Genomic DNA, 12,182 nt, shown 5'->3' with positions numbered 1-12,182 from the left:
TGTCTAAAAGCCCATTGAACTGATGTTTTACAATTCTAATTCACACAAAAATACACTTTTATATCATGCTCATTTTTGTTTTTATATTATTTTTATTATATATATATATATATATATATATATATGTGTATATATATGTGTATATATATATATATACACATATATATATGTATATATATATGTATGTATATATATATATATATATATATATATATATATATATATATATAACCCTAACTGTGCAAATAAACAAATAAACCTAAAAAATAAATACTGGAAATTGACTTTTCCATCATATTCTTCATCGTATTGAGATGCACCTGTAAATGCCTCAATACAAATAATCTAATGATATATTTGGAATATACAAAACAATCTGAGTGGTCCATTCTGCATAACAAGTACTTTTGCTTTTGATACTTTAAGTACATTTTGATGCTGATACTTTTATACTTTTACTTCAGTAAGTTTTGAATGCAGGACTTCTACTTGTAGTGAAATAATTTCACAGTGTGGTATTAGTACTTTTACTTAAGTAAAGTATCTGAATACTTTTTCCACCGCTGCTCTGTGACCAGAGTTCAGATAAGCAGTTAAGGATAATGAATGAACTATTATAGTCGTCCTGTGGCACTATGAGCTCACCAAGGCAAGATTCCTAACATAATTTCTTGTGATGGCAATAAAGTTAACTCTGTGTAAGGGTATGAAAGTCATTTTTGCTCCACACCAGCTGCAGAACACAGGCAGCATAATGCAGCTGGTGTCTGAAGTAAATGAAAGGCAGACATATGGGGCCGAAAACAGACTGCCTTAAAGAGTTTGTTCATTTTATGTTCAGTCTGTTTAACACCACTTAATGTCTGCAGGTCTGAAGTTATGAGCTGATGCATTTGTGAGTTTTCCCCCAGTATTTTACTTTTAAATACCACTGTGAGATTGTGTTGATTGTGTGAGTAGTTTGTACACGGTCTCCCATAGAGTTGGAATAAATTTGTTTTCAGACACAATTCTTTGTTAATTGTGGTTTAATTTTCATTATGATATGTTAGGAAAGGATTGAATAATAAAGTTTTGAGAAGATATACACTTTATCTGTCAAGAATAAATCACATTGTCACAATCATTTCATGGAAAGAGGTAAAAAATATTTTATTTCAACTTTATGTATATATGGGTCATTTAAACCCTTTTGAAGTCAGATATAGTTTTAAAAATGTTTTCTCTTCTGTGTACAAGTTTCTATGATCCTTGGTTCCTTTTTAGAAGATTTAATATATTCTATGTATTACATTTTACACAATCAATTGAAATTTTTACATATGTTTACAGGTGCATCTCAATAAATTAGAATATAATGGAAAAGTCAATTTCTAGTAGTTCAAGTCAAATAGCCCCAACCAAGTATTAGCAATATATTTTGATATAAAACAATCTGAGTGGGTCCATTCAGCATATTAAGAACTTTTACTTTTATTACTTTAAGTACATTTTTATGTTGATACTTTTGTACTTTTACTTCAGTAAGTTTTGAATTCAGGATTTTATTTGTAGTGGAGTAATCTCACAGTGTGGTATTAGTACTTTTACTTAAGTAAAGTATCTGAATACTTTCCCCCCATTGCTGATAACATATTAAAGTAAAGCAGCAGTAGCAGGCTGCAGCTCTTAATTCAGAGTGACAGGATGTGGAAAATAGGGCCTGACCGATGCAGAATTTTTCTGAATAGTTCTGATTTGAGAGGGGAAAAATTAATTATTGGTATGGCTACCGATATTAAGATTTTTGAGCATGAATGAAATGAACCTTTTCTATGTGCATTTGCACAAATTTTGCAGACCAGTGCTCTGCTGGACTAACAAGGTGACGATGGCACCATTTCTAAATTACCCCTAGCACTTTTCAGGTGTATCTCAATACATTAGAATATGATGGAAAAGTCCATTTCCAGTAGTTCAAGTCAAATAGCCTCAACCAAGTATTGAGTCATATAGATGGACATACTGTTCAGAGGCCAACATTTCCATATTAAACATGATCTTTTGTAATATTCAAATTATTTGAGACACTGAATTTTAGGTCTTCAATTAATGTAAGCCATAATCATTATAATTAGAAGAAATTAGATATATTAAGACATGAAATGTTTCACTCTGTGTGTAATGGATCTATATAATGTGTTATTTCCATAAATATTATATATATATTTTTATATTGAGTTACAGTTTTTGCCATAAAGCATGAGTATTCACATAGCTTATAACTATAAAAATACAGTGCTATAAGCAGATTATAATGCATTTGGTATGTAAATAAGGCATTATGGACAGGGGCATCTTGGAAAGTGTTACCCGAAAAACCAATAAAAATATTCCATAAATAAACTTTTCTATGATATTCTAATTTATTGAGATGCACCTGTATAATATAAAATAATATATATATTTTTTTGCTCCCATTGGGTTCCTTCCTGATTAGTATGTGTCTCTTTGAGTGACACCTAAGCCTGGGACAGATTCATAGTCTCATACCTCATATTTAAAAACAGCACATAAAAAAAACACAGCCTCTGAATAAATAACAAGATAAATTATCTTTATTTCCACGTCTTTGTCATTTATAAAATTATGTGTCCACAATTAATATTAACAAGGCAATACAGAGAATCCTTTTTTATTTCTCAGAGGTGGAACTCGGGCTCTAGAGACTGTTTACATGTCTACACAGACAGAAAAAGGGAACGGTGGGTCAGATGTTATTGATATGAACCTGATCGCTCCTTTGCTGTTAGTCGAGGTGGTTATTTTCTTTTACAGGTGATAGATAGAGGACTTTGAGTACCATGCGAGAAGAGCTGTCCCACCCAAAAAAGGATTGTCAGGGGTCTCTAGAGCCTGCATCCACACCAAGCCCTTCAATGTACAGTCATAAAACTTCATAACCCAGGATTCATCACTGCTTATCGCTCAGTGTAAACCAGACACAGTTCATTCACAAATTCTTGAACATTCTCACACCGGATAACTATCACTGAAATGATCAGCGTCACCGCCATTATTTAGCGTAAAGCGTGATTCTTGTCTATCTTAAACATGATAACGTCATATTTTTCTTTTCCCCTACAGTAAAAGACACAAAACCCCAGCAACTGTAAAAACCAAAAATGGGAACAATGAAGAAACAACCTTTTCTATTCTACAAAACAAAAAAAAAAAAAGAGGAGATCCTTAGATACCATGTGCTCAAAGAAAAATAAAAAAAGTTTTCTCGCAAGTCTGTGTGTTGTTGGTAAGTATGTTTCATCGATGTAAGTTATCAAAAAATTAAATATTATATACTGTATAGGTTATTATTACAGTAACAAGGTTCCATGCGATCATATTCTCATCTTCTGTACAGAGTTGAGGATTCAGTAGTAAATAACAAGGCTATACAGACCTATAGTGCCTGGTGGCCAGAGTGCCAGCATGTTACAGAGCCATGGGGACCTGGGACAGGGACAGCTGGTCTGCTGGTCTGGACAGAGGGGCCACACTCTCATTTTGGTGAAACTAAACTCAACATAACGGCTGTTTTATGTCAAATAGAATGAAAATCAAAGCCTTTATTCACTTGACACAAAACCTAGCATTTGGTATAAAAATTGAAGGAAAATTCCACCCTTAAATCTTCTCACACTGTCATCAATTTGGGATGTTTTAGGGTATTTTTTTTTTTTAAACATTATTTCTTACTGAACATTTCCAAGTATGACCCCAGAGAGCATGTGGAGCTGGAAATATCTGGACTCTATGATGTCATGCCATCTAAGTTTGGCTAGTTATCCCCCGGAGTAAGAAAAAATATATATCACCAAGCAACAAAATAGATTACACACAGTTCTGTAATGCTGGACGTGTTTAAGGGTGGATTTTCCTCTCAGTCCTGCTTATTGAAATGAGGTTTGGAAGCAAGGATAAGGGGGAAAAATGAACGCAGATCTGCACAGTGAGTTACTACGGAAGGGGCCAGAGAGCAAAAAAAATCAGTTCATCCAGTTTGAGTTTGATTTAAATTTTCTCTCCTGTGTTATGGATTCAGAACAGGTGAAAAAAAAAGACACAAAATGTTTTTCATTTGTCAGAAGTATTGGTTGCTGTAATACTCATGTTGCCCACAAGAACATAAAATGCAACACAAACTCATGCTCTATTGCAGAGGGCCAAATTGACTTACAATCATGGAAAAAAGTATTAAGACCACCCTTGTTTTCTCCTTGCTTTCTTGTTCATTTTAATGCCTGGTTCAACTATAGGTACATTTGTTTGGACAAATATAGTGATAACAACAAAAATAGCTCATAAGAGTTTAATTCAAGAGCTGATATCTAGACATTTTCCATGGTTTTCTTGATAATAACCAAAATCATTATCAAGAAAACCATGAAATGTCTAGATATCAGCTCTTGAATTAAACTCTTATGAGCTATTTTTGTTGTTATCATTATATTTGTCCATTAAAATGAACAAGAAATTGAAGAAAAAAATAGTCTAATAATAGTCTAATATTTTTTTCCATGACTGTAGATAAAGTAAACGAAGGGCCACACATTGAAACATGAATTGAAACATGAAACGCATAGTGTTGAATTATGTATAACTACATTCATTTTGTGGTCATGACAGATTGATTTGTTGATCAGCTATTTGCCTGCCCAGAATGCATGAGTCCTTGTTTAAAAAATAAATAACTTTCTGTTATAAAATATTGAGGTTTTTTTACATTGGTGTGTCTATCTGGTGCACAAAGAAAAGATTACTTGCCTAAAACATCCTCTTTAATGCTTTTTTTTTTTTTTTTTTAACTTTTGTGCCAGTTGTGTGATCTGAATCGCTGCACAGGTCACTGATGAAACATATTGCATTAACCCGAGATGATAAGTTTGTAGCATAGTTAGCATGCTTGGTCAAAAAATGTCTCTTGATGTTGTATTGCTTAAACACGGCGATACTTTGACATATTTAACATACCGCCTTTGAACTGACAGATGTGATGAAATATCTAGATGTCCACTCTTTGTTAAAAACGTGACATTGAGTCAATTTTTTTCCTTTTTAAAGCATTCATCCTGGTTAATTAATTTGCTGTGTGATTAATGCTCCCTTTTATTGCTTTTTTAGTAAAAGAGTGTTTTTTTGTTTTTTTTAAATGTCGTGGGCCGGACTAAGATGGTCCTCGGGCTGTAATTTGCCCATGTATGCTCTACTGGCCTCAAAAGCATCCATGTTTTCTGCACATTTCTAGCCAAAACAATGTGAAAGTGATGTTACACAACTTGTGAAAACACACAATATATGTACCTTGTGTTTAGAGTGCATGGAGAGTTTAAAAGTCACCTGGAAGAAAACATGAATGCTTGTAGTCCCAGTTAGAACACGGGGAAGTCGAGCACTTCAACCTCGTGTGGCCATAATGGGTATTACAACAAAAACACAGAAACATGACCCAAATGGTAACTTAAAAAAATAATTCACCTGTCATAACTTTTCTTTTTATCTGCTTCTAAGGAACTTAGAACAAAAAATAAAAACAAGACAAAATCCCCACCTGTTTCACAGATGGAAAAAAAATAGGGAACTTAACAATAACCTTTTTTTTCACCTGAATGAAAAAATAATTAACCAGAATTTCCTTTTATCGCTCTCCTCTCAGGGTTTCCGTAATCAATAACTCCCAGTTGTTGACAAATGAATGAAATAAAATGTTGTTTATTAATTTTTCTCATTCATTAGAAGCAACTGACAGTGTGCAGATCTTATTCTTGTTTGTTTGTTTGTTTTATTTTAATGCACACCCTCTCCTCTGTCCTATGTGGAAGCAGCAAGAGACCAAAAACACCACTGACCCAGTCCACAGAGCACCAGAGCCCAACACAAAACCCATAATTAAGACTTAAAGACACAATCCAAACCGTGTGGGTTCATTCAGTCAAATACATTACTATTTAGTCATTATAAAACAATACCAAAGTGAGTCGCTAAAGCACTGAGAGAGCAGGAGGAGCTGAGGGAGCAGCGCACAAAGCACAACAAAAAGGGTTTCCTATTAAACATGCCTCAGACCAGGTGGACATTCAGAGTCTGTAAGACCTCAAGTGATCAGAATGAATATCACCGTTGGGGCACGTATGAGTGGGAGTGGTGGCGGTGGGTAAAAGGCTAATTAAAGGCTAGCAAAAACACATTCATTTCGACCACATGTTCAATGTGGAGGTGCAGTGGGCTGTATAAGGCATGGATGTTAAATGTGCTTAATATATAAATGATTCATGACCAAGTGGGACAATCAAGAAGCGGTTTACTTGCCATTCCTTAACTTACTTTAACTACATCATCAGTGCGATTCAACGACTGAAAAGCCTATCAAGTCAAATCAGACAAATTAATTCAAGTAAGGCTATATGCACACGTAGGTTAGCGCTGGTGCAGGGTTAGAAATAACTGAAGAAATTGAAGGTAGATCCGCAACGTGATGCTCAGAGACGAGTATTATGTACAGAATGTCGGCGAGCTTCATCCTCTTGCTCAGATCTGCCTTCAATTTAAATATCTGACAGCTAAAACTCCAATGGCAGCACAGCAGATGGACATTAAAGTGAGGCTTAACAGGACCAGCTGGGTGGACTGGCTGACAACTAATCTACTGATATGCTGGTTTAGTTGCTGTTTGACATTTTTATTTGTTTTTCGGGTAACACTTTCCAAGATGCCCCTGTCCATAATGCCTCATTTACATACCGAATGCATTATAATCTGCTTATAGCACTCTATTTTTACAGTTATAAGCTGTGTGAATACTCCTCATGCTTTATGGCAAAAACTGTAACTCTATATAAAGCATTTTATAATGACTTATAAGGCCAAGTATCATAAAACTTTAGAATTGCTGTTCACTCACTGACATTCTTTTTGTCAAAGTGTATAGTTAGAATACATTATAATTACTGTTATAATGCATTATAATGTGATTATAGGGTTGGGCTAATCCTAACCCTAAAAAAAGTATGTTTATAATCCTTGTTATAATGCATTATAATTTGATTATAGGGATGAGGTAGGGGGTAATGCTAATTTTACCTCTATAATGCATCACAAGTATGTTTATAATGCCTTATAGACTGTCAGTGAGAGACCAGCATTACCAAAATATTATAATTGACCTTTGAAGTCATTATAAAATGCTCTATAACACCTTATGATTGCCACAAAGCATTACTAATTTTCATGAATGCTTATAACTATAATTATACAGTCATGGAAAAAGATATTACACCATTGTTTTCTTCAGTTTCTTGTTCAATTTAATGTCTGGTACAACTAAAGGTACATTTGTTTGGACAAATATAACAATAACAAAAATAGCTCATAGGAGTTTTAATTTAAGAACTGATATCTAGACATTTTCCATGGTTTTCTTGATAATAACCAATATCATGATCAAGAAACCATGGAAAATGGCTACATATCAGCTCTTAAATTAAACTCTTATGAGCTATTTTTTGTTGTTATCATTATATTTGCTCAAACAAATGTACCTAGTTGTACCAGGCATTAAAATGAACAAGACACTGAAGAAAACTATTTTATCATTTATCATTTTTTCCATGACTGTACATTGCTATATGTAGATTATAACTCATTGTGATACATTAAAGACATGGGGTTTTATAGAAAGTGTTACCTTTTTTTTTTTTAAAGATGTTTACCAAGTCTGTGAGCTGACCTCAGCCCCTCAAATTAAAGAGCCGAAGGAAGCGGCCAAGCGGCGTAAAGCTATTCACACCTTTAGGTGGAGCAACATCCCAACAACCCCACTCTAGAGCCCGATAATGCGCCGACCCCCCCGGGCCCACAGCTGCCTCCTCGACACAGAGTGAGAAAGAGAGACAGAGAGAAAGAGAGAGAGAAGGAGAAGGAGAAGGAGAAGGAGAAGGAGAAGGAGAAGGACAGGCAAAAGGAGAGTAATTCTGCATAAAACACGATCAACAGGAGCTGGAGGACAAAGAGCGATGAAGGAGCAGCACTGTGACAAACTGGCCAGAGAAATAATTGTGTTGTGCTGATCAGGCCTCGCTCCTGCAGAGCTGGCTGGAGCTCACTGCCAGTAGTGTGGGTGGCAGGCAGGAGCCTGGGCGGTACCTCCAGATAAAGTTTTTGCGGACACACACAGAAACAACGGCTCTCCACGCTGGTCGCACCGCGTCGAGAGCCGCCTGTTTTCGCCTTCCACATTCTTGCTGATGCTCTTCTTTTGCCAGTGTGTACACCAGTCTCTTCTCCACGGCAGGCCTCTCCATCTCTCTTTCGGTCTCTGTGCCGATTTCCAATCCCCCTCCCCTCCCCTCCCACCCACTATTCTCCACCTCCGCTCCCCTGTCCTCCCTCTCCTTCCCTCCCAAAGTCCGGTTACTGCACCACTATGTTTGTACTGTACAGTCAGGAAACCAATGAGCAGATATCTTTAAAAAGCAGAGCCCTGGGCAGTTTTATCTTGTGTTTTTTTCTTTTTTTTCTGCAGTTGTTTCTCGCTCTCGCAACTATAAAGACAGGCCTGCGTCTGCCTCCTCACACACACACAAACACACACACACACACAGTTTCATTCACTCACACACTCGTACGAAGCCATGCTCGCGGGAACACGCATGCTCTCTTTCTTGCACACTTGTTCTCATGCAAGCCCTGCTCATTTCTAGTGGTGGTTTGTTGGACATGCAGGAGTGGGGAATGAGGACAGGGGAGAGAAAAGGTTTCTAGCTGTTAAAGGGAAGAGGGTAGGCGTGTCTAAGTGTGGGAGTGTGTTGAGGGAGAGGTCTTATTTCAGCTGCCATCTCCTCCGATATTTCTTCTCCTCATCACCTGCCAGGGATAAAAAAACAACAACAACATATTAAGAATGCATGGTCACTGGTGTGTTCAGTCTATAACTGTTTCTACTGGAGAGAGAAGATAGCATGAAGAGGGTGGAAATAGAGTACCTTTTCACAGAAGGTGACATAAAAAGAGTTTAGGCTGAAGTAGAAATACAGGAGAGAGAAAAGAGCAGAAAAGACTTGTCAGTAAAATCTGATGTTCAGCATTAACAGAAATATTTCAGACTCACAGCACCCATCTGTGTTACAGTCGGTTGATTTATTGGCCCAAAAACATACCTTCTAGATGGTTCCTGGAGATATATTTCAATGCCTCGTCCAGGAGGATAACTGGGATGGAAATCTTCAGGACCACGATCCACTGGGACCAGTGCAGGGGGGTTACCTGGAAGATCAGCTAAAGGACGGAAGAAATAAAAAAAGTCAGAAAGTCTTCTAACAATGCGTCAGATAGTGGACAGAGCTAGGGTGCAGAGAAGCCTTTTCTGAAGTGGTCCTATTCAATGCACTGCAACTCAAGAAACAAGCAAATGAAGAAAACATCTACACCAACAATCAGATCAAACAACGACAGCACATGGAGAAAACACAGCTAAATACAAAAACACATGCAAATGCACAGACCACAATGGAAAAGAGCTACAAAACAACAGGTTTCCAGGATACCCACAATATTTATTGACCTCTGGAAACTTCTGTCGTTGTGGAACTTTTTTCTGTGTGACTTGCAGTGTTTTTGTCCAATGCGTAGATTTGACCTCCAGAATTCCCGCTTAATATACAGTCATGGAAAAAAATATTAGACCACCCTTGTTTTCTCCTTGCTTTCTTTTTCATTTTAATGCCGAGTACAACTAAAGGTACATTTGTTTGGACAAATATAATGATAACAACAAAACTAGCTGATAAGAGTTTGATTCAAGAGCTGATATCTAGACATTTTCCATGGTTTTCATGATAATGATTTTGGTTATTATCAAGAAAACCATGGGAAATGTCTGGATATCAGCTCTTAAATTAAACTCTTATGAGCTATTTTTGTTGTTATCATCATATTTGTCCAAACAAATGTACCTTTAGTTATACCAGGCATTTAAATGAACAAGAAATTGAAGAAAAACAGGTGGTCTAATATTTTTTCCATGACTGTAGGTTCCTACCAATGCTGAAACAAAACCTCCCCTCTTGTTTTCTGTTCTTGTTCTATTTGCATGAGTTTTCTTAAGCTGCAGTGCATGATATAGACAGTCTATGTCAATGAGCTTTCTGAGCCACTGTACTTTTCTATGCAGGTATTTTTTGCCTTCAGAATCAAAGCTCTCAGGAACAATATGCTTTTCAAAAAATATCATCCTTCATTTAGACCAGGCACATCCAAAATATTCCACAAAGGACCATGATGCTGCAGATTTTAGTTCCAACCAATCAAGAGCACACCTGATTCGACTGATCAGCTGTTTGAACCCTGAGATCATTTGATTTAAATGTCTCGTGCCTGTTGTGCTTCTGCTTGGTTGGAAGGAAAACCTGCAGCCACATGAGCCTTTCTGGAACAGTTTGGACATGTCTGATTTAGACCATGTGTAGAACCTGATAATGCAATAACCCCGATAATGTAATAAAAATCTGCACTTGAGTCCATTGAAAATGTAATAAAACCTGATAATGTAATAACTTCCCGATAATGTAATAAAGTGCATTTCCCAATAATGTAATACACTTTTTTTTACCAATAATGTAATAAAGCATAACATTAATGGGAGGTTATTACATTATCAGGTTAGCCTTCATTTTGCAAGTCCTGATAATGTAATAATTCCCCAATATTGTAATAATTTAACAGCAGACCCATTACTTGGGTTCCAGTGGTGATACTGTGTAGGCAACTCTAGCTCAAGAGCTCTAGCGCCACCAACAGGTCAAAGTTGAATGTTTATTAACTTTTGACCCGTTCATCCGTTTTTCACAAATGAGGTATCCATGACACACGAACGCATTCAACAGCTTCTTGAAATCTAAAGGTGCTTGGTGTTATACTTTATTACATTATTGGTAAAAAAGTGTATTACATTATCGGGAAGTTATTACATTATCAGGTTTTATTACATTTTCAATGGACTCAAGTGCCGATTTTTATTACATTATCGGGAATTTATTACATTATCAGGTTCTACACCATGCATATGTAGAATTAGCAGTATGTATCTGTCCCTACATATCCAGAGAAGGGTTCGAGAGTCTTGTGGAGGAATACGTACCGGCAGAGGCTCAACATAGAGGATTAAGAAGTGCAGGGAGAGGGAGAGGATGATGGCTCCCAGCAGCCAGATATTAACCCAGGGAGGCATCCTGACCAGGGACTGGTTCTCAGACAAACTGGAGGGAAGAAGTTTTAATAGATCAAAACATGTTGACATCAGGGACATACATGGTGGTTATTCTATCATGAAAACGACTCTGCCAAGCTCACAAACTTTGAGGTTTTAATTCAGTTTGTTGGAGGAAAAAATTACAACCACATAACAGTTAAAGAAATAAGACGACATTTAATTAAAATGTCTTCGCAATTAAGCTAATAGACTAAAAATAAAGTCTCCGACCATGTAAACATCTCTGTCAGTTTAACCGACTGTCTTGGTTTGGATAACATTTTAGTCGGGCAGCTCTTTATTTCAACCTTCCCTTTCTCAGATTCTTTCCTAAATGAGACATCAGCATTTGTTTCTATAGGGAGCTACTGACAGGCTTGCTCCATGAGCAATCCTGGCAAAAACACCGGGACTTTTCCCGTCATACCACTGTTCCTTTTATTTTCTGCCTCCCCAAATAAGCATTATTCCATTTCTTAAGATGTGTGGCTGAGCTCCCTTCCTTTGCCACATTCCCCAAATGCAGATTCTAAAATATAACTTCGTTATAAACAGCAACACTAAGTCCTTGAGCAGTGAAAAAAGCTGATGTTTGTGATGTTTTTCTGCTATGTGATTATTTCCCAAATGAAGTGCCGTCTGTTGGATGACAGCGTCTATTTTTATTAGATATCAGGCAGCTGTAACATTAAAGAAGCAATACTGCCCTATTAAGCCTAATTGCATAACTACACAAAGGGTAAAACTGAGAAAAAAGGCTTGAAAGATTTTTAATGTGTTTTAACTGGTCAGACAAATGGGTTATATGTAGATTAGTCATATGACACTTGTCAATACATTCCTACATGTATTGATGATGTAATTTTTATACTAAAAAATCATGATGATTTATTTGACCTTT

The 12,182-nt window shown here is 36.5% G+C and overlaps 1 protein-coding gene across 2 annotated transcripts in view; it reads right to left on the bottom strand.

Annotated features, from left to right (window-relative positions):
• Positions 1 to 7,668: 7,668 nt before the first annotated feature.
• atp2a3 (ATPase sarcoplasmic/endoplasmic reticulum Ca2+ transporting 3) overlaps positions 7,669 to 12,182 on the bottom strand; it is a 71,153-nt gene continuing 66,639 nt past the window's right edge. The window contains exons 19-22 of one of the 2 annotated variants that reach the window (XM_059351486.1): positions 11,171 to 11,288; positions 9,192 to 9,309; positions 9,018 to 9,051; positions 7,669 to 8,898 (exon numbers count right to left, since the gene is read on the bottom strand). In XM_059351486.1, the coding sequence (XP_059207469.1) occupies positions 9,047 to 9,051; positions 9,192 to 9,309; positions 11,171 to 11,288 (241 nt within the window). In that variant the 3' untranslated portion in view covers positions 7,669 to 8,898; positions 9,018 to 9,046. The remainder of the gene's footprint in view (positions 8,899 to 9,017; positions 9,052 to 9,191; positions 9,310 to 11,170; positions 11,289 to 12,182) is intronic. The other variant, XM_059351485.1, reaches the window with a different exon arrangement.

This window comes from Centropristis striata, chromosome 15 (genome assembly GCF_030273125.1).
Source record: "Centropristis striata isolate RG_2023a ecotype Rhode Island chromosome 15, C.striata_1.0, whole genome shotgun sequence".
In the NCBI taxonomy this organism is placed as follows: domain Eukaryota; kingdom Metazoa; phylum Chordata; class Actinopteri; order Perciformes; family Serranidae; genus Centropristis; species Centropristis striata.
Note: the sequence above shows the minus strand (reverse complement) of the source record. Positions and strands in the feature narration are given on the sequence as shown.